Below are 24,081 nucleotides of genomic sequence, written 5' to 3' on the forward strand. Positions count from 1 at the left end.
CCCTAATTTGCCCTAAACTAGGACGGCACCTGAGCTCACCTGTGCGTGAGGTTGTGGGCACCGGTCCCGGGCAGCAGAGCCACAGCGGGCACCGGTCCCGGGCAGCAGAGCCACCGCGGGCACCTCCCAGCGCTGAGCTCAGCGTCTGACCCCAGCCCCGGTGACGGCTCCGCTCCTGCTCTGCCCCGGCCCCTCCCCAGCATCCGCCCGGGGGGATGGCGAGTGTGGCGAGTGTGGCGAGTGTGGCGAGTGTGGCTACTGACACCCGGCCCGGCCTCCCCGTGCTGCTCCACCGCTGCCACCAGCAGCACACTGAGCCCCCCGAGCCGGGGCCTTTGGGCTGTCCGTGAGGCTGGACTGACAGCAGCTGGGACAGACAGACACGGCACAGGGCTGTCCGTGAGGCTGGACTGACAGACGGACACGGCACAGGGCTGTCCGTGAGGCTGGACTGACAGACGGACACGGCACAGGGCTGTCCGTGAGGCTGGACTGACAGCAGCTGGGACAGACGGACACAGGGCAGGGCTGTCCGTGAGGCTGGACTGACAGCAGCTGGGACAGACGGACACAGGGCAGGGCTGTCTGTGAGGCTGGACTGACAGACGGACATGGCACAGGGCTGTCTGTGAGGCTGGACTGGCAGCAGCTGGGACAGACGGACACGGCACAGGGCTCTGGTGCTGCCTGCAGGGTGGGATGTGCCCGTGTGTGGGAGCTCGGCCAGCGGCAGCGGTTCGTGCTGGGTGCAGTGGCTGCTGCTGGGAGCCCTCCCTGGCTCTGCCGGCTCAGCCCAAGCTCCGGCCGCTCCTGTCCGGACCCGTGTCCTGTCCCGGGCACGGCCACTCTGCCAGCGCCCCCCGTGACACCCGGCGTGGGTGGCCACCAACCCACCCGCGTGGGGTTTCTGCTGCAGGACAACTCCTCCAGCACAGAGTGACCGTGTCCAGCTCCCCTGGGCTCCCCCTCCCCACGGCACGGCCCCACAGCTGGGCTGGCACGGCACGGGTGGCACCCAGGCTCCGGGAGCCGCAGCTGCCCACGGGCAGGGGAGAGCTGTCCAGGCTGGTCGCTCCTCGTCCTTGTCAGCAGCTGAGGAGCTTTGATGAAGCCGCGCGTGCTTTGGTTGGATTTGCCCAAATGGCAGCTGCTCATTTACGGCTAATTAACACCACAGCCCCTTCCCATCCCGCGGGCAGCAACAGCCGCCCTGCACTGGCAGGGCTCGGCACGGCCCAGTATGGCCCAGTATGGCCCAGAACAGCCCAGCACAGTGCACTGGGTCCGGTGTGCCCAGCTGTGCTGCCCTGACAGGGAGCTGAGACCTCTCCTGGCTGTCCCTGCAGAAGAAGGGGCCATGCCCCCATCATCCAGGCCCATCAGTCCGGTCACTGGCCACCGTGTCCATCCGTGCCTGATGCCGCTGCAGCCCTGGGGCTCTCTGAACTTCCAGGGTGGGTCACAGGGCCTCAGGGAAGCTGCAGAGAGGTTCTGCTGGCCCCCACCCTGCTGGAGGATGAGCAGCTCAGCGCCTCGGCAGCAGGAAGTTCTGTGGTGCCGGCGCTGAGCGCTCTGGTGCCGCCGAACACTCATCTCTGTTTGCCGACAGATTAAGGCTCCTCAGCCTTAATCCACCTCAGCCAGCGCCTGGGCAGCCCTCGGAAGCTTGTGCCGGTTTCTGGGACACATCTGCCTGCCCATGGGCCACAGGAGCAGGGATGGGTTCGGTGGCAGCCACAGCCCCACCAGGGAGGATGCAGCCCCTGCCCCTCTCACCGGCCCTGTTCAGACATCGCCCCACGAGTCCGGGGCATTGTGCCAGCCAGTGCCTCTCTTGGTTCTCTGGGTGCCCCAGGTGACCCTGCCCAGGTTCCTCTGCCCTTCTGGACCACCAGCTTGGCCCTGCCCAAGCAGCAGGCACAGGGGACCACCCTGCCCAGGCGTTTGGCAGCGCCATTCCGATGGGAATGCCCCCTTCCACCTGGGCTGCACCACCAGGACTGCCTGCACCCACAGCAGGCACCAGGGCTTTGTGCCCGCTGGCCCGTGGCGCGCCGCATCGTGGGCTCAGCCCCGTGCCTGGATACCGGCACCTGTCCAGACAACACACTCCCACACACCATAAACATCTTGCCCAAGTGCCGCATCCCTCCCGCAGCGCCTCGCCCTGCAGGGTGGCAGGGGGGGAGGCTGTGGCACGACCCCCCTGCCCCGGTGGCCCTAAAGGCCTCTTTGCCCAGTGTGGTACCCGCTGCTCTTGCAGGGCCCAGGGACCTGTGGCACTGGGGAGAGAGCTCAGGGTGCCCAGGGGGGAGCAGGCGCTGGCTGCAGGGTCTGGAGAGAGGGTGTGGAGCTGGTGACGGAAGCAGGGCAGGGGTGTTTGGGTGACTCAAGCAGCAACGGGATGGTTTGGGCATGTTTTGGGCAATTCAGGCTTCGTGCACATCCAGGGGCGTGGGCAAGACTGGGGGGAGCAGCGAAGGGTCCCCCTCTCTACCCCAGCTGCTGTGGTGCCAGGGTTAGCCCTGCACCTGCAGCCCGGGGTCCGACCACTGCAGAGAGGCACAGGGGCCCTGCTGGAAGGGGGGAGGGCTTGGGGGGTGATGGAGAGAAGGATGAGGAGCTGCTGGGGATGAAGGCAGCGCTGACCCCAGGCGAGAAGGTCTCTGCCCTTCGCTCTCACCTCCTCTGCGGAGGGCACAGCCCACGGGGACAGGGCCACCTCCTGCAGCACAGCCATTTGGGGACCAGGGAACCCCTGCAAGGAGGGACCCCAGCTCCCGGAGGGAGGCCTGGGGAGGGCTGGCCCGCGAGTTTCTGCAAGGGCTGGGCCGTTGTGTCATCCCCAGGGGCGGGGAAGGGCCAGGTTTTAAAGGTGCGCTGGTGGCGGGCAGGAAGCAGCGGAGGAGCTCCGGGCACCTGCCAGGGCAGCCCGTTGTGCCAGCGCCGTGCGCAGGTAGGAGAGCTCGGGCGGAGCGGAGCTGGCCGCGCACTCCGGCCGTGCCGGGAGCTGCAGGCGACAGGAGCGCACTCGCGATCCCCGGAATGGCAGGAATGCGGCAGCGCTCCCGGTGCCGGGGTGGGACCGCGGGCGTAGGGCGGCAGCCGCTCGGGGCTGGGGCAGCCTGGGCACCCCCGGCAGTGCTGGGGCGGTGGGAGGATGGCGGTCCCTGAGCCCGGCACCTCCCAGGAGCAGGACAGGAAGGCACGGCCGCCCGGGCAGGATGGCTCCCGGGAAGAGCCGGTGATGCCTCGAGGCTCCGATGGCACGGGCGGGCTCGGCTGAGGAAGGGGCTGGCGGTGGGACAGGGCAGGACCCTCCCACAGCACCCGGTGAGGTGAATCCACGGTGCGGTGGGGTTATCCCCGTGGAGAGGGTGCGACTCCATCCTACAGCAGCCCCCTTCGGGCACCGGGCAGGACCCCGGCACTGCGGGCCCTGGGGCGGCCGGGCAGGCAGCAGTGCCTGGGAAGGGGTGCTGAGATGCCCGCTCAGAGCAGGGCCCCCAAAGCACGCCCCAGCTGCTCTCCCTGTTCCCGTCACCCTCCGTCACTGCCCCAGAAAACTTCCCTACTGCTCTCCCTCCCCAAAACAGCGCCGGCCTCAGCCTGTCCCACGAGACACCACCCTGCAGACTCTCCCCGGCCCCGCCAAGCTCCCACCCCCAGCCCCAGCCTCTCCCAGCACTCTGCAGTCCCTGCCCCAGCAGACACACAACTCCTCCGCCACCCTCTGCAGACACCGTGTCCCGCACTCTGCCAGTAAAACCAGTCCCTTCTCCCGGGCGCTCCCTGGGGCCCCCGGCAGCCGCTCCCTCCGCAGCCGGTGCCGCTCTCCGGCTGCTCCCTGAGGGTGCAGACGTGCGGATTGTCCCGCGGGCCGTGGGGCAGCGGCGCCGCCGAGTGTGCGAGGAATGGCCCCGTGCCGGGGATCCCGTGGCTGTGCCGGGGCTCCCGTGGCTGTCCCGGGGTTCCCGTGGCTGTGCGGGGGTTCCCGTGGGTGGCCGTGGCTGTCCCGGGGCTCCCGTGGCTGTGCCGAGGATCCCGTGGCTGTGCGGGGCCGTGGCTGTGCCGGGGTGACCGTGGCTGTCCCGGGGTTCCCGTGGCTGTGCCGGGGTGACCGTGGTTGTGTCGGGGCTCCAGTGGCTGTCCCGGGGTTCCCGTGGCTGTGCCGGGGTGACCGTGGCTGTCCCGGGGTTCCCGTGGCTGTCCCGGGGTTCCCGTGGCTATGCGGGGCCGTGGCTGTGCCGGGGCTCCCGTGGCTGTGCCGAGGATCCCGTGGCTGTGCCGGGGTTCCCGTGGCTGTGTCGGGGTTCCCGTGGCTGTGCCGGGGTTCCCGTGGCTGTGCCGGGGTGACCGTGGCTGTGCCGGGGCTCCAGTGGCTGTGCCGGGGATCCCGTGGCTGTGTCGGGGTTCCCGTGGGTGGCCGTGGCTGTGCGGGGCCGTGGCTGTGCCGGGGCTCCCCTGGCTGTGCCGGGGATCCCGTGGGTGGCCGTGGCTGTGCCGGGGCTCCCGTGGCTGTGCCGGGGCTCCCGTGGCTGTGCGGGGGTTCCCGTGGCTGTGCCGGGATTCCCGTGGGTACCCGTGGCTGTGAGGGGCCGTGGCTGTGCCGGGGCTCCCGTGGCTGTGCCGGGATTCCCGTGGGTACCCGTGGCTGTGCCGGGGCTCCCGTGGGTGGCCGTGGCTGTGCGGGGCCGTGGCTCACACCACTGCCAGCGCCTTCCCTGACGCAGCCGGGAGCGAAAGCCGCGGAGCAGCGGCTGCGGCTGCCAGGGAGCGCTGCCCGCGTCGGGGAGAGACCGTGGCCCCGGGGAGGGTGGCAGGTGCCAACACCTCTGCCAGGAATCTCCCTGCCTTCGTCGGCAAAGTCGGTTACTCAAAGTTTCCGATGGGGCTGACGCCTTCTGTGGAAAGGGAGTGGAGCCTTTCCCTGCTGCACACCCACCTCCTACCCCCGCCCGGGGAGGGGGACAACACCTCGACCCTTTGAGTCCTCAGCCGCCCAGGCTTTCAAACTTCCACATTTATGGGCCGGATTCCAGCTGCACTCCGGTGCCGGCGGCCAGTTTGGTTCTGGGAACGTGTGGGGACCTGCCTGGGGCTGTCCGGACACGGGAACCACACCGGAGCCACACCGGAGCCACACCGGAGCCACACCGGAGCCACCCCGGAGCCACCCCGGCGCTGCCACCGCTGCCGTGCCCGCGTCACGGCCGGGCTGAGCCCGGCTCCTCCCGAGGGCAGCACGGCCGGTGCCTCCAGCCCCGCATCTCTGCCAGGAACGGGCTGCGGGGCCCGCAGCGGCTTTCCCGGCCGCAGGAGCGGGGCGGACAGAGCCGCTGGCAGGTGCCGCCAGCCCCGCAGGTGTTTTGCATGTGCATGGCCCAGGATGCACGCGTGGGCAGCCGCTGTGAGCCCGTGGGACACAGGAGGCAGCGGAGCCCCTCGCTGCCGGCCCACAGCGCAGGACGGAGCAGCTGTCCCGGCTCTCAGGCAGCGGCTGGACCCCCCTTCCCCCCAGGCAGGGACCCCCGAGTCCCCCTCCCCTCTCCCAGCCCTTCCCGCGGGCGGGCGCAGCCCCGGGGCCCCCCGCCCGTCCGCAGCTCCTGGCACGGGAGCCGGGCGCGATCCTGATCCTGCGAACACAAACAGCTCTGCCTGGGCAGATCCGAGCCGCGCTGACATCACCGGGCGGAGGGAGCCGGAGCTGCCGAGACCTTTCCCCGGGCCGGGCAGCGAGCCCGGGGCACGGCTGGGACAGGGCAGCAAGAGAAAGGAAAAGCTGCTGGCGTGGCCCAGGGGCACGGAACGAGCTGGGGGGACACGAGCGGACGAAGCCGGGTGCACGGAGCCCCGCTGGAGAGGCGGCTCCTGGGGTGGGCAGGGCCCGGGCACAGCACCCACCGGCACCGTCAGGCTGCTTTTCGCTGCCAGCGCTTGTTTGCTCGCCTGGAGCCGGGGAGGAGCCGGGTCTGTGAGCTCTGGGCAGTGAGACACAGCCGCTCCGCACTGTCCCCCCTCGTTGTGACCCCTGCGGGAGGCTCGGTGTGGCACCGGCTCTCCCTGGGGTTCTGCGTGCCGGACATCTCGAGGCAGCCGAGCCCAGAGATCCCGGTGGGCAGCACCGTGCCCCCCCTGCCCGGCTGCAGGAGCTTGGGCTGGGGCATCTCCTGGCTCCTCTTGGCGCTTGGCCCGTGCCTCGCTCGCCCCTGACAGACCCCGCTCGCCCCGGGGCTGGCGCTCTGCCCTCGGGGATGGATGGAGCTGACGGGGGAACGAGGCACCGGAGCTGCCCCTCGCTGCTGAAGCCCCCCGCTGCAGGAGGTGCTGCAGCGCTGCAGGAGGAGCTGCAGCGCTGCAGGAGCGGGGTGCTGGCACAGGGGCTGCGGGCAGAGAGGCTCCGCTGCCCGGGGGCACTGGGTGACCGCAGCTCCCGGAGCCCGGCACGCCCGTGCTCGATCGTGAGCACCCTCCAAGCTCCCGGTGCTCACGGCCCGGTGCCCCGGCTGTGGAGGGTCCAAGTTATCAGGATCCAGTTTTTAGAGTTGTTAGGAATGCCTCTGCCCGAATTGAGGTGCAAACCAGACCATATGCCAAAGTAAATAGTGTGAGTTTTATTTGACGGTAAACATGCGAGAGGGAGGGAGAAAGAAATAGAAAATAGGTGGGTGGACAGAAAGAGAGTGACAGAGACGAGAATAAAGAAACCATCACCATTCGTGGATCCCAACCATTGATCCCCTCTCCAGCTGATCTCCTTGGTGGTGAAGGTCCCCCTGGAAAGCAGAATCTGATGGGTTTGTATACGCTTAGGCCAGGGAGGAAATCCCCCCTGGGATTGCCATTTTCTCTTAAAATGACTCCGGATTTGTCACGTGCAGTCCTGTGGTGCATCAGGAATGACTCTGGGGGTCTCTGATGGGTGAAGGCACCTCCTCAGCTGCCCCTCACATAAATGTCCTGTGGATGTGGCCTTCCCAGGGCTCCCACAGCCAGTTTGTGTAAGGGAAGAGAGGTTCACTGCCCCTGAGCGGGGATTACAACACACTGAAACTTCCTCCACCCACCTCGGCTGAGGGGGAAATCTGAGCAAACCTGCTCCCAGCAAATGGGGCTGTGGGCTACGGCCAAAGCAAGCCAGAGATGATTCTTAGCACGGCTGCTGGGTTTGGCCCACATACTTTTCCTTGTTTACTTGTTTACTTCTCCCCTGAAGAATGGGTTTCCCTTTATCTAATCTCAGAAGCTTGAGTTTCAGTTCAAAGTTCCATTCCTTAGGGAGGGGTGGGCTTCAATGGGAAAAATTTTATGTCAGTGTTTGAGGCATTAACTATTTCAGTCTCTGACACAAGTGGATCCTGCAGCTTTGCCAGCAGGAGGGCAGGTTTGGATCAGGTGCAATCTCACCCTGAGGTAGCCCTGGCTCTTTTCCTGGTGGCCACTGCTCACTGGGATGGAGCCTCTGCCTTCCTTGGACAGGGTGAGAAGGGGGAACAGTGGAAGGACAGGGGGGTTGCATGCCAGCAACCCGAGAATCACAAAATCATGGAGTGGTTTGGCTGGAAAGGGACCTTTAGGGCCCATCCAGTCCCACCCTGTGCCATGGGCAGGGACACCTTCCATGGGACCAGGCTGCTCCAAGCCCCAGGGTCCAACCTGGCCTGGAAAACTGCCAGGGATCCAGGGGCAGCCACAGCTGCTCTGGGCACCTGTGCCAGGGCCTGCCCACCCTGCCAGGGAACAATTCCTGCCCAAGATCCCATCCAGCCCTGCCCTCTGCCACTGGCAGCCATTCCCTGTGTCCTGTCCCTCCATCCCTTGTCCCCAGTCCCTCTCCAGCTCTCCTGGAGCCCCTTCAGGCCCTGCAAGGAGCTCTCAGCTCTCCCCAGAGCTTCTCTTCTCCAGGTGAGCACCCCCAGCTCTCCCAGCCTGGCTCCAGAGGGGCTCCAGCCCTGGAGCAGCTGCGGGGGCTCCTCTGGGCTCTCTCCAGCAGCTCCAGGTCCTTGTGCTGCTGCTCCCCAGGGCTGGGGCAGCTCTGGAGGTGGGGTCTCAGCTGGGCACAGGGGCAGAATCCCCCTGCCCTGCTGCCCAGGCTGGGGGATCAGCCCAGGGCACAGGGGGTTTGGGAGCTCCTGTGCACTTGGGCAGGGCACGTGGAGCTTCTCATCCACTGACTCCTTGAGTTTGGCCGGATCCCTCAGGATGGCACATCAGGTTCGGACATGCTCAGCCTTTGGCTGTCACTTCCTCCTGCCTGAGAATATTTATGTTTCTGATTTCCCCGTATTTAACATGCAAACCACAAAGAAGCTGATTTCTCACTGAGCTTTCCCTCTCTGTCCTCTCTCTCCAGAGTCCTGAGCGCTGTGGAAGGCGTGCAGCAGGAGGATGGAGAGCAAGCCAGCAGTGAATGGCCACGCTGTTCCCAGCTCTCCCGGGGAAGACGTGTCAGGGACAAACCACTTGTGCCAGGACACGATGCCGTGCAAACAGCAAAAAGCAGCTGGCAGGGATGTGGCGGGTCTGGAGGCTCCCAGGGAGCCCTCGGAGACAGCTGGCAGCATTGCAGGCGTCTACGTAGAGGCTTCAAAGAGGATAATGAGCTTTTATGAGGCCACCAGAGAGCATCTACTGAGCCTGGATTCAGCCCTCTGCCTCCTCGAGGCCCAGGCAGCCACGGGCTCCATCTCTGACCCGCTGAGGAGCCGCCGTGTCCCCGTGGCAGAAGCCGTGCGGACGGGGCTGGTGGGGCTGGAGCTGAAGGAGAGGCTGCTCTCGGCAGACAGAGCTGCTACTGGCTTTGTGGACCCCTACACAGAAGAGAAAATCTCCCTCTACCAGGCCATCCAGAAGGAGCTGGTGGGGAGGGAGCAGGGCATTCGCCTGCTCCAGGCCCAGATGGCAACCGGAGGCGTCATCGACCCGGCCAGCGGCGGCCGGCTGCCGGCAGATGTGGCCTGCGAGAGGGGATATCTGGATGAAGAGATGAGCCAGCTCGGCTCTGACCCCAGCCACGAGGACAGCAAAGTGTTCCTTGACCCCAGCACTATGGAGAAGGTCACTTACTCAGAGCTGAGGGAGAGGTGTGTTGTGGATCCAGCCTCGGGCTTCCTCCTCCTGCCGCTGCAGATCACATTCCCAGGGCTGGGAGGGAGGGTGAGCAGCAGGGACCTGATGGACTCCGGCATCATCAGCTCCGATGTCTTCCGAGGCCTCGAGGAGGGAAGAGTCTCTGCCCAGGAGGTGGCAGAGAATGACATTGTTCAGCATTTTCTGCGCGGGACGAGGAGCGTGGCTGGTGTTGTGCTGCCCTCCGGGGAGCAGAAAAGCCTTTACCAGGCACTGAGGGAGCATCTCCTCGTGCCTGGGGCTGCTCTCATGCTCCTGCAAGTCCAGGCCTCCACCGGTAGCCTGACAGACCCCCTAAAGAACAAAATCTACTCCGTGGATGAGGCTGTCAGGGTCGGTCTCATCGGCCCAGAGCTTTATGAGAAACTGTCTTCAGCTGAGAAATCCATCACTGGCTACAGGGACCCCTCCAGCGGAGAAATGCTCTCCCTGTTCCAAGCCATCAGGAAGGGCTTTGTTCCCAGGGATCATGGCCTTTGCCTTCTGGAGGCTCAGGTGGCCACGGGGGGTGTCATCGCTCCGGGCAGGCACCTCCGTGTCCCCATGGAGACAGCCTGCGAGTGGGGGTACCTGGACGAGGCCACCAGCCAGCTCCTCTCCAGCCCTCCTGACGACCTCAAGGGCTTCTTCCACCCTGGCTCCAAGGAGAAGCTGAGCTACGCAGAGCTGCTCCAGCGCTGCGTCACCGATCCCAGCACGGGGCTCCTGCTGCTGCCGCTCGGTGGGGACGGCACTGAAGGATCCCAGGGAACACCCGGCTTCCTTGACCACAGGAGCCAGACAGCTCTGGAAAACACACAGGTACCCATCGCTGTCGGGAAGTTCAAGGGCAAGTCGGTGTCTCTCTGGAAACTTCTCTTCTCTGACTACATCCAGGGCGAGCAAAGAGCTGTGCTCGCTCGGCAGCTCCTGGCAGGAACGCTCTCCCTGCAAGGACTGGGAGAGGCCATCAGAGCCGCCGTTGAGGAAAAGGCTGCCACTGCCAACGTCACCTTCAAGGGCCTGAGGGAGCAGGTGACGGCTGACCAGCTCCTGAGCTCGGAAATTATCAACAAAGACTTGTTTAAAAAACTCAAGGAGGGAGAAACATCGGCCAAAGAAGTCACCAGCATGGACACTGTCAGGAAGTACCTGCAGGGCACGGGAAGCATCGGTGGGCTGCTGCTCCCCGACTCCCAGGAGAAGATCAGCATCTACCAGGCAAAGCGGAAGGGACTTCTGAGGCCAGGAACGTCTCTGATCCTCCTGGAGGCACAGGCTGCCACAGGGTTTGTCATTGACCCCGCTGCCAACAAGAGGTATTCCGTGGATGAGGCTTTACGAGCCAACGTCATTGGCCCAGACGTTTACGACAAGCTGCTGGCTGCGGAGAAATCTGTCACTGGCTACAGAGATCCTTACACAGGTGACAAAATCTCCCTCTTCCAGGCCATGCAGAAGGAGCTGATCGTCAGGGACCACGGCATCCGCCTGCTGGAGGCCCAGATCGCCACGGGCGGCATCATCGACCCCGTGCACAGCCACCGCATCCCCGTGGAGGTGGCCTACAAGCGCGGCTACTTCGACAAGAAGATGAATTTAATCCTCTCCGACCCCAGTGACGACACCAAGGGCTTCTTCGACCCCAACACCCACGAGAACCTGACGTACCTGCAGCTGAAGGAGAAATGCATCACCGAGCCCTCCACCGGGCTCTGCCTGCTCCCTCTGAACAGCAGGAAGCGGCAGTTCATCGACGAGGCCACCAGGCAGGTGTTCAGGAGCTCCTGGCTGCCCGTCAGGTTCGGGCGCTTACGGGGGGAGAAGGTCTCCGTGTGGGACCTGCTGAACTCCGAGTACTTCAGCGAGGGGAGGCGCCGGGAGATCTTCAACCACTTCCAGCTGAGGAAGCTCAGCCTGGAGCAAATCCGGCTCATGCTGGAGGAGGAAATGAAGAAATGGGCCCCCATCAAGTTCCCAGCCATGAGAGGCAATGTCAGCGCTTATCACCTGATGGAAACCGGCGTCATCGACAGGGCCCTGTTTGAGCAGGTGCTGGAGGGATCCGTCACCCCAGAACAAGTCCTGCGCATGGACTCCGTCAGGAAGTACCTCTACGGCTCGGGCAGCATCGGCGGGATTGTGCTCCAGCCATCCAACCAGAGAATGAGCATTTATGAGGCCATGAAGCAGAACATCGTGGTGCCAGGAGTAGCCCTGCCCCTGCTGGAGGCCCAGGCTGCCACGGGCTTCATTATTGACCCTGTGAACAACCAGAAGCTCCGTGTGGATGAGGCCGTCAAGGAGGGAGTCATCGGGCCAGACGTCCACGAGAAGCTGCAGCACGCGGAAGGAGCCGTGACGGGCTACAAGGACCCTTTCACGGGCAAGAAGATCCCCCTTTTCCAGGCGATGAAGAAGGGCCTGATCGCGGACAAGCAGGCCATGCAGCTCATGGAGGTGCAGATGGCCACAGGAGGCATCATCGACCCGACGTGTGGCCACTACATCCCCCTCGAGTCGGCCCAGCGGCGAGGCTGCCTGGATGAGGACACAGGCAAGGCCCTTTCCAAGCCCAGCGATGACCACAGAGTCTTCTGCCTCCCGGACAGCAAAGAGAGCGTGACCTACGCTGAGCTCATCCAGCACTGCCAGAAGGACGACGTCTCCGGATTCCACTTGCTGCCTCTGGCACAGACAGCTGCTCCTGCCTACACCGACGAGCAAATCCAACGGATTTTCAAGGAAACCATGGTGAAGGAGAAAGGAGTCTCCCTCTGGGAGCTCATGCACTCAGGGTACTTCACCCAGGAGCAGAGGAGAGACTTCACGGAGAGGTTCCGGTCCGAGGAGCTGTCGCTGGAGCAGCTGGTTGCTCTTGTGCTCAGGCTGGTGGGGGAGATGGAGATGAAAGCCAGGACCCAGATCTCCCTGGAAGGCCTGAGGGGCAGTGTCCCTGTGGTCTGGCTGCTGGACACGGGCATCATTTCTCAGAAGACGTTTGAAGAACTGGCTCAGGGCGTAAGAACTCCTGAAGAAGTGGCCGCGATGGAGAGTGTAAAGAGGTACTTGAAGGGCACAGGCAGCATTGCTGGGGTCTTCATAGAGGAATCCAAACAAAAGATGAGCTTCTATGATGCCATGAAAAACAATCTCCTCCTCCCTGGGGCTGCTCTGAGGCTGCTGGAGGCTCAGGCAGCCACAGGATACCTGACTGACCCTGCAACAAACCGGAGGCTCAGCGTGAGGGACGCCGTGAGAGCGGCTGTGGTTGGAGAAGAGCTTACAGAAAAACTCCTTCTGGCCGAGAGGGCTGTGATGGGCTACACAGACCCCTACACCGGGAGCTCCATCTCCCTGTGCCAGGCGCTCAGGAAAGAGCTCATCCCCCTGGCAGAGGCTGTGCCCCTGCTGGAGGCCCAGCTGGCCACGGGAGGGGTCATTGATCCCATCCACCACCTCCACCTGCCGCTCCAGGCTGCCTGCAGGCATGGCTTCTATGACGAGGACCTCAGCCAAACCCTCTCTCAGCTGGATGACAGCACCAAGGTCTTTTTTGACCCAAACACCAAGGAGAACGTGACCTACCAGCAGCTGAAGGACCGGTGCATTCGTGAGGCTGAGTCGGGTCTGTGGCTCCTCCCGCTGTCAGAAAACGCGATGTTCTGTGTGGATGAGCAGACCATGAAGGTGCTGAAATCTGTGACCGTCTGTGTCAACGTGGGGAGGTTCAAAGGACAGACCGTGTCTGTCTGGGACCTCCTCAACTCCGAATACTTCTCTGACAGCCAGAGAAGAGAGCTGGTGCAGAAGTACAAAGACGAGAAGGCTGAAGTGCTGCAGGAAATCACAACAATTATCACCACAATCATCCAAGAGACTGAGGCACAAGGCAAGAAGTTTGCGTTCAAAGGCCTGCGGAAAAGAGTCTCCGCCAGCGACCTCTTCCAGTCCCAGCTGATAGACAAAAAAACCCTCGATGAGCTCAACCAGGGGAAGAAAACGGTCAAAGAAGTCACTGAAATGGAGTCTGTCCGCAGGTACCTGGAGGGCAGCAATTTCATAGCAGGGGTCCTTATCCAGCCAAGCAATGAGAAGATGAGCATCTACCAGGCCATGTGGAAGGGCATCCTGAGGCCAGGGACCGCCCTGGTGCTGCTGGAGGCACAGGCGGCCACCGGATACATCATCGACCCTGAGAAAAACAAGAAGTTTTCAGTGGAAGAAGCGTTAGAGGTGGGTCTGATTGGAGGGGAGATTTTTGAAAAGCTGCTCTCTGCGGAGAGAGCCGTGACGGGCTACACTGACCCCTACACCAAAGCCCCGATGTCCCTGTTTGAAGCCATGAACCAAGGGCTGATTGTGAAGAGCCACGGCATCCGCCTGCTCGAGGCTCAGATCGCCACCGGCGGCATCATCGACCCCGTGCACAGCCACCGCCTGCCCGTGGAGGTGGCCTACAAGCGCGGCTACTTCAACCAGGAGATGAACCAGATCCTCTCCGACCCCAGTGATGACACCAAGGGCTTCTTCGACCCCAACACCCACGAGAACCTGACCTATATGCAGCTCCTGGAGAGATGTGTCCAAGACCCAGAGACGGGGTTGTACATGCTGCAAGTTGTAAAGGAGGGAGGAAAGTACTTCTACATTGATGAGTCCACGAAACAGGCTTTGCGCTCAAAGCCCCTTCAGGTGAAAGTTGGAAAGTTTAAGGACCAAACCGTTTCTGTCTGGGAAGTCCTCTGCTCTCACTACATCTCAGAGCAGAAAAGGAAAGAGCTGGTGATGCAGTACAAAAGCAAAACCCTAATGCTGGAAGACCTGATATCCCTCATCCTAAAAATCATCGAGGACACAGAGCGAAGAGGAGAAGCCCTCAGGGTCAAAGGACTGAGAGGGGAGGTGTCGGTATCAGAATTGTTCAACTCTGAGATAATTGACAAGAAAACTCTGGATCAGCTGCAGGATGGGAGTCTCACGCTTGCCAGCCTCACGAAGAGGGACACCATCCAAAGGTACCTGGACGGCACTGGGTGCATAGCTGGGGTCCTCCTCCCACTGAGGAAAGAGATGATGAGCATCTACCAGGCGCTGAAGAAAGGCCTCCTCACAGAGCAATGTGCACTGGGGCTGCTGGAGGCACAGGCGGCCACCGGCTTCCTCCTGGACCCCCGGAACAACCAGAAGCTCTCAGTGGACGAGGCCATCTCGTCCGGGCTGGTGGGCAGCGAGCTGCGTGAGCAGCTGCTGTCGGCAGAGAAAGCCGTGACGGGATACACAGATCCTCAAACAGGAAGTAAAATATCTCTCTTCCAGGCTGTAAGACAGAAGATAATAGTCAGAGATCACGGCATCCGCCTGCTCGAGGCCCAGCTTGCCACTGGTGGCATCATTGACCCCTGGCATGGCCACCGCCTGCCCGTGGAGGTGGCCTACAAGCGTGGACACCTGGACGAGGACATGTTCCTCCTGCTCTCAGATCCAGACCACGGCAGCAAAGGCTTTATAGATCCAAACACTCATGAGAAGATCAGTTACAGCCAGCTCCTGCAGAGGTGTGCCAAAGACAGGGAGAGCGGCCTGTACCTGCTGCAGGTCCTGGAAAAGGAGGGCGACTATTTCTACATTGATGAGCAAACCAAAAACGCCCTGCTGTGTACCAAGGTCCAGGTGCCCGTGGGAAAATACAAGGGACAGGTGTTGTCGCTCTGGGAACTTCTCTGCTCCGAGTACATCACTGAGGAGAAACGAAAAGAGCTGGTGAAAAAATACAAAGCGGAATCCCAACACATCGTGCAAGGAATGATTGAGACAATACTGAAGATCATTAGAGAAAAGGAAGAGGACAGAAGTGATGTGTGGTTCCAGGGAATCCGACAGCAAATCACAGCATCAGAACTGCTCAGTGCAAAAATAATTACAGAGGAAACAATAGAAAAACTCCAGAAAGGAAAAGAGACGGCACAAGAAATAGCACAATCAGAGAGTGTGAGGAGGTACCTTGAGGGAACTGGAAGCATCGCCGGCGTGCTGGTGCCATCCAAGGCCGAGCCTGGCAAGGTGGAGAAGATGAGCATCTACCAGGCCATGTGGAAGGGCATCCTGAGGCAGGGCACGGCACTGGTGCTGCTGGAGGCACAGGCGGCCACCGGCTTCATCATCGACCCGGTCAAGAATCAAAAGCTGTCGGTGGACGAGGCCGTGTCCTCTGGGCTGGTGGGCAGTGAGTTGAAAAACAAACTACTCAGTGCCGAGAGAGCAGTGACAGGCTACACCCACCCCTACACGGGACAAAAGATGTCCCTGTTCCAGGCCATGAAGCAGGAGCTGATCGTCAGGGACCACGGCATCCGCCTGCTCGAGGCCCAGATCGCCACCGGCGGCATCATCGACCCCGTGCACAGCCACCGCCTGCCCGTGGAGGTGGCCTACAAGCGTGGCTACTTCGACCAGGAGATGAACCAGATCCTCTCCGACCCCGGAGATGACACCAAGGGCTTCTTTGACCCCAACACCCACGAGAACCTGACGTACCTGCAGCTGCTGCGCCGCTGCGTGCCCGACCCCGACACGGGGCTGCTGATGCTGCAGCTGATGGACAAGGGCTCCGTGCTCTACCAGCTGACCGAGGATGCCCGCAAAGCCCTGCAGGCCGCCCGCACCACGCTGCCTGTGGGGCTCTTCCAGGGCCAGAGCGTCACCCTCTGGGAGCTCCTCTTCTCCCGCTACGTCCCCGACCACCGGCGCCAGGACCTCCTGCGCCGCTACAAGGCGGGGACGCTCACCATTGCGGAGATGATCGACCTCCTCACCGCCATTGTCACCAGGGCTGAGGGGCACAGTGACGAGGTGGCCCCCAAGTCCCCAGAAAGGGAGGTCCTGCCCCAGCCCAGCCAGAACGGCAGTGCCTCAAACTCCCCGAAGGAACGGGGACAGAAACGGGAGCAGGAGCGGGAGCAGGAGCTGGAGCTGGAGAGGTCCCTCAAGTCCCACACCATCGAGGTGTCGGCAGGCGGCTTCCACGGCAGGAAGGTGTCCCTGTGGGAGCTCCTCTTCTCCAAGTTTGTGTCGGAGGCGAAGCGAGGGGAGCTGCTGGGCCAGGTGCGGGCCGGGAGCCTGGCGCTGGCCGAGCTGGCCACGCTCCTCACCCGGCTGGTGGAGGAGGCGGCGCAGCGCAGCAGCAGCGTGAAATTCACGGGCCTCAGGAGGCAGGTGAGCGCCTCGGACCTGCTGGACTCGGGCATCATCGACACGGGCACGCTGGCCGAGCTGGTGCAGGGCGCCAGGACGGTGCAGGAGGTGACGCAAATGGCCTCGGTCAAGCGCTACCTGGACGGCACGGGCGTCATTGCCGGCGTGCTGGTGCCCTGCAAGGCCGAGCCTGGCAAGGTGGAGAAGATGAGCATCTACCAGGCCATGTGGAAGGGCATCCTGAGGCAGGGCACGGCGCTGGTGCTGCTGGAGGCACAGGCGGCCACCGGCTTCCTCGTCGACCCGCTCAAGAACCAGAAGCTGTCGGTGGACGAGGCCGTGTCCTCTGGGCTGGTGGGCAGCGAGCTGCACGAGAAGCTGCTGTCGGCCGAGCGGGCCGTGACGGGCTACTCTGACCCCTACACGGGCGACAAAATCTCCCTCTTCCAGGCCATGAAGAAGGAGCTGATCGTCAGGGACCACGGCATCCGCCTGCTGGAGGCCCAGATCGCCACCGGCGGCATCATCGACCCCGTGCACAGCCACCGCCTGCCCGTGGAGGTGGCCTACAAGCGTGGCTACTTTGACCAGGAGATGAACCAGATCCTCTCTGACCCCGGCGATGACACCAAGGGCTTCTTCGACCCCAACACCCATGAGAACCTGACGTACCTGCAGCTGCTGCGCCGCTGCGTGCCCGACCCCGACACGGGGCTGCTGATGCTGCAGCTGATGGACAAGGGCTCCGTGCTCTACCAGCTGACCGAGGATGCCCGCAAAGCCCTGCAGGCCGCCCGCACCACGCTGCCTGTGGGGCTCTTCCAGGGCCAGAGCGTCACCCTCTGGGAGCTCCTCTTCTCCCGCTACGTCCCCGACCACCGGCGCCAGGACCTCCTGCGCCGCTACAAGGCGGGGACGCTCACCATTGCGGAGATGATCGACCTCCTCACCGCCATTGTCACCAGGGCTGAGGGGCACAGTGACGAGGTGGCCCCCAAGTCCCCAGAAAGGGAGGTCCTGCCCCAGCCCAGCCAGAACGGCAGTGCCTCAAACTCCCAGAAGGAACGGGAACAGAAACGGGAGCAGGAACGGGAGCAGGAGCTGGAGCTGGAGCTGGAGCGGTCCCTCAAGTCCCACACAATCGAGGTGTCGGCAGGCGGCTTCCACGGCAGGAAGGTGTCCCTGTGGGAGCTCCTCTTCTCCAAGTTTGTGTCGGAGGCGAAGCGAGGGGAGCTGCTGGGCCAGGTGCGGGCCGGGAGCCTGGCGCTGGCCGAGCTGGCCACGCTCCTCACCCGGCTGGTGGAGGAGGCGGCGCAGCGCAGCAGCAGCGTGAAATTCACGGGCCTCAGGAGGCAGGTGAGCGCCTCGGACCTGCTGGACTCGGGCATCATCGACACGGGCACGCTGGCCGAGCTGGTGCAGGGCGCCAGGACGGTGCAGGAGGTGACGCAAATGGCCTCGGTCAAGCGCTACCTGGACGGCACGGGCGTCATCGCCGGCGTGCTGGTGCCCTGCAAGGCCGAGCCTGGCAAGGTGGAGAAGATGAGCATCTACCAGGCCATGTGGAAGGGCATCCTGAGGCAGGGCACGGCGCTGGTGCTGCTGGAGGCACAGGCGGCCACCGGCTTCCTCGTCGACCCGGTCAAGAACCAGAAGCTGTCGGTGGACGAGGCCGTGTCCTCTGGGCTGGTGGGCAGCGAGCTGCACGAGAAGCTGCTGTCGGCCGAGCGGGCCGTGACGGGCTACTCTGACCCCTACACGGGCGATAAAATCTCCCTCTTCCAGGCCATGAAGAAGGAGCTGATCGTCAGGGACCACGGCATCCGCCTGCTCGAGGCCCAGATCGCCACGGGCGGCATCATCGACCCCGTGCACAGCCACCGCCTGCCCGTGGAGGTGGCCTACAAGCGTGGCTACTTTGACCAGGAGATGAACCAGATCCTCTCCGACCCCGGTGACGACACCAAGGGCTTCTTCGACCCCAACACCCACGAGAACCTGACGTACCTGCAGCTGCTGCGCCGCTGCGTGCCTGACCCGGACACGGGGCTTTATTTCCTTAATATTTTTAGAAAATAGTTATAAAACCTTTTGATTTTTTTCCTTGCGGAAGAATGTTGCTATTGTGAATATTTCTTTTGCTGCTGGTGTTTGTCTTTCTTTTTCTAAATTTTTTTACCATTTATGATGCCAGTGAGGGAATTTCCTTCGTGATCTCTTTTCTTTACCACCACCCACCCACATCAGATGCAGCTTTGAAGTGCCTCCCCCCCAAGCAGTGTTGTTGCATTGCGTTGTGCCTCTTTCTTTGGTTGCCTTTCAGGAACAGAAGAAGCAGCCTGGGTTATCTCAGGCCATTTTGGTGAAGTGTGTCATCCTCATTTTCCTCACACAGGTTTAAGTGCAGGTCTTTGTTCCATATGGGTGTTGCTGTGGGTGGTATTTTTATTCTCTGCCTCTCTTTTCTTGCCTGTGCCAGATATCCTCAGTAGCTTTGCAGGAGGGTATTTGGGTATTGGGGTTGCGGCTTTTCAAGCCAGGACAGCGTGGAGAGCAGATTTCCGCATGGGCAGGACGCCAGGCCTGCGTTGTGTGTCACTGGCACTGGTGGGACACATCATCTGTGTTTGCTCTCCATGCCTCGGCCCGTCCTGCTTTTCCGGGAGTGTCTGGAGTACAAAGAGCCTCAGCCCAGAGTGGTCTGGTTTCTCGCTGTGCCTTTCCTCCCTCCTTGAAGCCTCCGTGGGGATGGATCCTCACAGGAGCTGAGAGTGGACACGGCTGTGCCGTATTTTATTCTGTCCATCCACCGTGGAGCCTCCGTTCCCTCCTGCTCCTGTTGCCCTCCTGTGTCCTGAGCTGACTCAGCCCACATGCGGCGCTCCCGCAGAGGAACAGCCCCGCAGCCACTCTTCCATGCACTTCAGGGATGAATAATTCTACTGCTGTTCAATGGAAGGAAACTTACCCTCCTTAAATGTGCTGCCTTGGGCTGTTTGCCTTAATTAACCTGCTAATGTCCTGGAAAATGGACTTTTGGCCACAGCTTGTACAGCTGGTGCCTGGGAAGAAGTGTGGAGGAGCTGTGGGACACCTCGCCGTAACCTGCTGTGGAGCCCAGAGAATTGCACGGGCTCAGAAAGTGATGGGACAAACGAATGGGAGAGAATTCACAGAATCATGGAACAGTTTGGGTGGGAAGGGGCCTTCTTGTCCCACCCCCTGCCATGGGCAGGGACACCTCCCAATAGACCAGGCTGTGCCAAGCTCCATCCAGCCTGGCCTTGGACACTTCTGGGCATCCAGGGGCAGCCACAGCTGCTCTGGGCACCCTGTGCCAGGGCCTGCCCACCCTCACAGGGAACAATTCCTTCCAATATCTGATCTACACCTACGTCCTTCCAATCTGAAGCCATTCCACCTCACGCTGTCACTCCAGGCCTTTGTCCCAAGCCCCTCTCCAGCTCCCTCATAGCTCCCTGTAGTTACTGGAAAGCCACAATAACGTCTCCCAGGAGTCTTCTCATCCTGGAAATCCAATTCTCCCTTCCAGAGAGGCCATCAGGAACAGCCTGTGCTGGGTCACCGGCCTGCATCGGTAACGTCCGACTGTGCCGGTGCCAGCGCGGCGTCCCCGCGGCTGCTGCGCTGTGGCACAATTTGGGACACTCAAGGACAGGGCACAAAGCCACCCTGGGCTCTGGCAGCACCCAGAGCGGGCAGGAGCTGAGCAGAGGCCTCCAGGATATTAAACACTGGCCACAGCCAGAGGGCCAGCCCCAGCCTGGGGACCTTGTCCTCTGTGCCACGCTGCCTCCTCCCTGCCTCCCTCCCTCCCTGCTTCCCTGCCTCCCTCCCTGCCTCCCTCCCTGCCTCCCTCCCTGCCTCCCTCCCTCCCTCCCTGCCTCCCTCCCTCCCTGCCTCCCTCCCTGCCTCCCTCCCTCCCTCCCTGCCTCCCTCCCTCCCTGCCTCCCTCCCTCCCTGCCTCCCTGCCTCCCTGCCTCCCTGCCTCCCTCCCTGCCTCCCTGCCTCCCTCCCTCCCTCCCTCCCTCCCCACCTTCTGCCCATGGAATCCTTTGGGTTGGGACCACGGGATCCAAACGCTCCCCCAGCACGAGCAAGGCCGCTTCTAGCCCATGTCCCCTGATGTCACATCCACATGTTTATTGAGCTCTTCCAGGCATGGGGACTCCACCACTGCCAGGGCAGCTGGGCCAGGGCTGGGCAGCCCTTTCCAGGAGGAATTTTCCAAATATCCAACATAAACCTCCCCTGGCCCAGCCTGAGGCCGTTCCCTCTCCTCCTGTCCCTGTTCCTGGGAGCAGATCCCAAATCCCCCCCGGCTGTCCCCTCCTGCCAGGGACTTGTGCAGAGCCAGAAATTCCCCCTGAGCCTCCTTTGCTCCAGCCTGAGCCCCTTCCCAGCTCCCTCAGCAATTCTCCAGCCCCTTCCCAGCTCCCTCAGCAATTCTCCAGCCCCTTCCCAGCTCCCTCAGCAATTCTCCAGCCCCTTCCCAGCTCCCTCAGGAATTCTCCAGCCCCTTCCCAGCTCCCTCAGGAATTCTCCACCCCTTCCCAGCTCCCTCAGCAATTCTCCAGCCCCTTCCCCAGCTCCATTCCCATCTCTGGAATGGAGTTTCCCATCTTTGGCTGGGGAGATGAGGGACTGGGGCATCCCTGAGGGATGGGCTGAGGGAGCTGGCCTGGCCAGCCCTGAGGAGGCACAGCTGAGAGGGGACCTGTGCAATGGAGGGAGGTGTCAAACCAGGCTTTGCTCCGTGGTGCCAACCACTGGGACACGAGGCGATGGCAGGGACTGAGGCCCAGCAAGCTCCACCTGAAGATGAGGAAGAACTTTGTTCCCGTGCAGTGACGGAGCACTGGAACTGAGACCAGAGAGGGTGTGGAGTGCCCCTCTCCAGAGATATTCCAGAGCCCTCTGGACACGATCTGTGCCAAGTGGTCTGTGATGACCCTTCCTGAGGACCTCCACCATGGGTCCTTCCAGCCTGAGCCATCCTGGGATTCTGTGAGTCTGGGATTTTGTAATCCCACCACACCCAATCCAACCCACAGCCCCTCTGTGCCCAGGGCCACATTTGAGGATCAGCTGCTGGCAAAGCTGAAAGTGGAAAACACAAGAACCAAAGACTGAGCTGAGGTGGGGACTCAGCTCTCCCCTCCCTGCAGCCCAAAGCTGACCTGCTGGGGAAGCCCTGGGTCCCTTCTGGTGCAACTGGAATACCCTGTGCCCCAGCTCTCCACAGCACAGCAAACCCCACGAGCACCTCCTGGATCCCTGGGTACTGGGAAGAGATTCCTCCCTGTGAGGGTGGGCAGTGCCTGGCACAGGGTGCCCAGAGCAGCCATGGCTGCCCCTGAATCCCTGGCAGTGCCCAAGGCCAGGCTGGATGGGGCTTGGGGCAACCTGGGATAGCAGAAAATGTCCCTGCCCTTGGCACTGGAGGTTGGATCTGGGTGATCTTTGAATTCTCTTCCCACCAAACCATTCCATGATTCCATGACTCCTTCACTCCTGGCAGAGGCACATCTGCCTTTGCTCCGTGTGCAGCCCCCGTGGGCACATTTTGGGAGTGCTTGGCCAAGCACCACGAGCTGCCACAACTGGCACAGGTCTGCAGGTCCCCAGATGTGGCCACATCTGCTCTGGCCACAGTGGCCACGCGTGTGGCACTGTCCTGCTGAAGGTGTTGGTGGCCGGACACCCCACGGGCTGAGGGGGCTCAGCTGGGGAGCTCAGGCTCAGCCACCCCAGGCAGAGCAGCCACATCACGGGGGGCAGTTATCAAATGATGGTCTCTGGGGCACAGATCACCTGTCACCTGTGTCCTGGGGGTGGGGATGGTGATGGTCTCTGGGGCACAGATCACCTGTCACCTGTGTCCTGGGGTGGGGATGGTGATGGTCTCTGGGGCACAGATCACCTGTCACCTGTGTCCTGGGGGTGGGGATGGTGATGGTCTCTGGGGCACAGATCACCTGCATCCTGGGGGTGGGGATGGTGATGGTCTCTGGGGCACAGATCACCTGTCACCTGTGTCCTGGGGGTGGGGATGGTGATGGTCTCTGGGGCACAGATCACCTGTCACCTGTGTCCTGGGAGTGGGGATGGTGATGGTCTCTGGGGCACAGATCACCTGTCACCTGTGTCCTGGGAGTGGGGATGGTGATGGTCTCTGGGGCACAGATCACCTGTATCCTGGGAGTGGGGATGGTGATGGTCTCTGGGGCACAGATCACCTGTCACCTGTGTCCTGGGGGTGGGGATGGTCTCTGGGGCACAGATCACCTGTCACCTGTGTCCTGGGGGTGGAGATGGCACAGGTGGCTGACCCTGACCCTCAGAGAACGGCAGTGGAGCTCCATCTTTGGCCAGCTGGGCAAAAGGGCAGAGCCCACCAGCTCCAGTTAGATCTGCACATCCTCCAGCAGCCAAGGAGAGCTCTGGAGATGCTCCACAGCTGCGGCTGTGGGAGGTTCAGGGGCTTGGGGAGCAGGCTCTGACCGAGCAGAGCTCTGTCCACACCTGTGCCCTGTCCCAATGTGCCTCGGGGTTCAACAGGAGTGTGGCTGGAGGCAACCTGGGCCAGATCTTGAACGTGACCTTCCCCTCAATGTGCTCCAGAGCTGCCGAGGGAAACTCGGCTCCCAGGAAGCCAAATGATAAAGAAGTTCCCTGGGAAAGGTGCGGGAAGCAGCTGCAGCTGTGGCGCACCCCTGGCACCACCCCAGTGACGCTGACACCATCCCTGCAGCCCTGCCCCACCCCAGCACCCCCAGATTACCTCCCTCCCTGACCCTGCCACAGGCCAGGCGCCCCGAACATCAGGAAAAGCCCGGCGGATCCGTTTTCCTCAGGAATCACGAGTCAGAGAGAGGATACTCGATAGTCCCTTTCCCACAGAGATCATATTTGTGCAATCCCTCCCAGCCAGAATAAAGAGCATTTTTGTTTGTGTCCGTGTCTGCCCGTGCCCGTCCCCTGGGCGCGGGGATGGGCTGGCTCCTTGTGGCTTTTGAAAGGGAACATTTTTGTGATTCTTTCCTCCGGAGGCGCCTGCCCCGTGCGGTGCGGCCGGCTGGGAAGAGGCGGAGCAGGGGCGGCGGCCGGGGGCACCTGCGGGCAGGTGACAGCAGCGGCGCGGGGGTCCCGCCCTGCTCAGGGTCCCGCCCTGGCCAGGGTCCCATCCTGCTCAGGGTCCCGCCCTGCCCAGGGTCCCATCCTGCTCAGGGTCCCATCCTGCCGAGGGTCCCATCCTGCTCAGGGTCCCGCCCTGCTCAGGGTCCCATCCTGCCCAGGGTCCCATCCTACCCAGGGTCCCATCCTGCCCAGGGTCCCGCCCTGCCGAGGGTCCCATCCTGCTCAGGGTCCCATCCTGCTCAGGGTCCCATCCTGCCGAGGGTCCCGCCCTGCCGAGGGTCCCATCCTGCCGAGGGTCCCATCCTGCCCAGGGTCCCGCCCTGCCGAGGGTCCCATCCTGCCGAGGGTCCCATCCTGCTCAGGGTCCCATCCTGCCGAGGGTCCCATCCTGCTCAGGGTCCCATCCTGCCGAGGGTCCCGCCCTGCCCAGGGTCCCGCCCTGCTCAGGGTCCCGCCCTGCTCAGGGTCCCATCCTGCCCAGGGTCCCATCCTGCCGAGGGTCCCATCCTGCCCAGGGTCCCATCCTGCCGAGGGTCCCATCCTGCCCAGGGTCCGATCCTACCCAGGGTCCCATCCTGCTCAGGGTCCCATCCTGCTCAGGGTCCCATCCTGCTCAGG

General features: G+C 62.7%; 2 protein-coding genes across 2 annotated transcripts; one reads left to right on the forward strand and one right to left on the reverse strand.

The window, feature by feature from the left end:
* Positions 1-1,785: 1,785 nt before the first annotated feature.
* On the reverse strand, positions 1,786-6,167 carry LOC131575575 (collagen alpha-1(III) chain-like). The gene is made up of 6 exons (XM_058831173.1): positions 6,030-6,167; positions 5,147-5,949; positions 3,756-4,684; positions 2,920-3,294; positions 2,249-2,334; positions 1,786-1,902 (listed from the first exon to the last, which is right to left on the reverse strand). The coding sequence occupies exons 1-6, from the start codon at positions 6,165-6,167 to the stop codon at positions 1,786-1,788; spliced, it is 2,448 nt and encodes an 815-aa protein (XP_058687156.1).
* EPPK1 (epiplakin 1) lies at positions 2,910-19,017 on the forward strand. Its single transcript, XM_058832299.1, has 2 exons — positions 2,910-2,956; positions 8,354-19,017. The coding sequence occupies exon 2, from the start codon at positions 8,389-8,391 to the stop codon at positions 18,379-18,381; it is 9,993 nt and encodes a 3,330-aa protein (XP_058688282.1). The 5' UTR covers positions 2,910-2,956; positions 8,354-8,388; the 3' UTR covers positions 18,382-19,017.
* The last annotated feature ends 5,064 nt before the right edge of the window (positions 19,018-24,081 follow it).

Source organism: Poecile atricapillus, chromosome 2, assembly GCF_030490865.1.
Source record: "Poecile atricapillus isolate bPoeAtr1 chromosome 2, bPoeAtr1.hap1, whole genome shotgun sequence".
NCBI lineage: Eukaryota > Metazoa > Chordata > Aves > Passeriformes > Paridae > Poecile > Poecile atricapillus.

Excerpts from the sequence above, each read along its gene's own strand:
- LOC131575575 (XM_058831173.1), bottom strand. The coding sequence starts at position 6,167 with ATGCCCCAGCCCAAGCTCCTGCAGCCGGGCAGGGGGGGCACGGTGCTG. Across the intron at positions 5,950-6,029 it reads ACACCGAGCCTCCCGCAGGG|GCGAGCAAACAAGCGCTGGC; the intron begins GTCACAACGAGG and ends CCCCGGCTCCAG. Across the intron at positions 2,335-2,919 it reads ACAACGGGCTGCCCTGGCAG|ACCCTGCAGCCAGCGCCTGC; the intron begins GTGCCCGGAGCT and ends CCCTCTCTCCAG.
- EPPK1 (XM_058832299.1), top strand. The coding sequence starts at position 8,389 with ATGGAGAGCAAGCCAGCAGTGAATGGCCACGCTGTTCCCAGCTCTCCC.